General features: G+C 42.8%; 1 protein-coding gene across 1 annotated transcript in view; it reads left to right on the top strand.

The window, feature by feature from the left end:
* Positions 1-1918, top strand: part of LOC106805221 (calcium/calmodulin-dependent protein kinase type IV-like) — a 17948-nt gene that overhangs the window by 10292 nt on the left and 5738 nt on the right. Inside the window, exons 5-8 of the mRNA XM_014806729.1 lie at positions 14-169; positions 444-482; positions 782-833; positions 1009-1083. Coding sequence (XP_014662215.1) covers positions 14-169; positions 444-482; positions 782-833; positions 1009-1083 — 322 coding nt within the window. The remainder of the gene's footprint in view (positions 1-13; positions 170-443; positions 483-781; positions 834-1008; positions 1084-1918) is intronic.

Consider the following 1918-nt stretch of genomic DNA (forward strand, 5'->3'; position numbering starts at 1 on the left):
GCGTGCATTACAGATAGAACTGAAGGAGATTTTCGAGACTACCGAGGAAATCCACCTTGTGCTGGAGCTGGTGACAGGCGGCGAGCTGTTCGAGCGCATCGTGGCGCGAGGCTGCTACACGGAGCAGGACGCTGCCGTCTGCGTGCGCCAGATGCTGCAGGCCGTCATGGTATAGTGAAGCCGCGACCATCGCTGAAGCCCTACTCGTAACCGCACACACGCCTACCGTCGATAGACGCTAAATGTTATGAGTCATTTCGCTCTTAATATATATATATATATATTATAATGGATAATAGCAAATAGGTTATAATAAATAATTGTGAATAGATTATGCTAAAAAAATTGTTAGTGAGTTATAAATGAGAGAGAGATGGGTAATTACCCATATAATAACATTATGACGGGCAAATGCGCATTGACGTCTTTTCTTCTTCATCCAGTTTCTTCACGACAACGGGGTCGTACATCGTGACCTGAAGGTAGAATATACCGCGATAGCGCGTGCACTGTGCAAACGTGGCACGCCCTTGTAATTGTTTACTAAATGGGGTTATCCTCATTTACCCCACTACTAATTTACTAATTTAATTTACTTTTATTTAATTTAATTTAATTTAATTTACTATTTACTCATTTAAATTCACCTGCGCGTTCGAGAATAATTCGGTGTGTGACAGTATTAACTTGATGATTAACCTTGCGATTATTTTCTAAATATTTCATTATAAATATTCGCATTGTTCTATATTGCATTTTAATAAACCAGTGTATGTTGCAGCCGGAGAATCTTCTATACAAAGACAAGGCCGAAAAATCCTTACTGAAAATAGGTGCGATGCTGATCATATATCATGCCGATTAATTCGCATTATGCTACCGATGCTAATGCCGTAACGAAGCCTATATCACACGCCTTCTACAAGTCTCGATATATCTATAGTTAAATCAATATTTATGTATTATAATAACATTAATCAAATATATTATCATTTATTTACATTCCAGCTGATTTTGGTCTGTCCAAGATCATCACCCACGATGCAACCATGAGCACAGTATGTGGGACACCAGGATATTGTGGTAAGCTACGAATCAGTTTCCCCTATATGAACACCGCATTCGAAACCGTCAGAGTAATGTTTGAGGCCTATAGCAGTGTTTGAAGTGCAGTACTCTTAAATGCTTTCGTTTTCATTTATCTATTCGTCATGGGTATAGCCATCAACTACAACACATCCTTGAGGTTTATAATTGTCCATTAGCACCTACTTCTCAGAGTGTCTGTTATCACGTGTATTTTTCGCGTATATCCTTATCACCATTACTTCTCATGTACATACGATGTGCTTGTCGTTATTACGTGTTATTTTCACATCGACCCTATTATCACCCGTATTTTTATTGTGTAAATTGCACGTCTATTACCTTTACTTTTCGCGCATACGGGCGCCTGTCATTTATTTTCACACCTGTCACCTATATTTTCCTACACACACACGCACGCACGCACGCACGCACGCACGCACGCACGCACGCACACACACACACACACAAGTCGTTTGCCACTCATCTGTTCTACGACAACGATGTGTCACTATCGATATTCTATACACAAATTCATCTCACGTCACGCCATGCGCACATACACACACACGCACACGCGCGAACGCACATACACACATACGCACACGCGCGCACGCACATACACACACACACACACGCACACGCGCGAACGCACATACACACATACGCACACGCGCGCACGCACATACACACACACACACACGCACACGCGCGAACGCACATACACACATACGCACACGCGCGCACGCACATACACACACACACACACGCACACGCGCGAACGCACATACACACATACGCACACGCGCGCACGCATATACACACATACGCA

This window comes from Priapulus caudatus, unplaced genomic scaffold (genome assembly GCF_000485595.1).
Source record: "Priapulus caudatus unplaced genomic scaffold, Priapulus_caudatus-5.0.1 Scaffold106, whole genome shotgun sequence".
In the NCBI taxonomy this organism is placed as follows: Eukaryota; Metazoa; Priapulida; class Priapulimorpha; order Priapulimorphida; family Priapulidae; genus Priapulus; species Priapulus caudatus.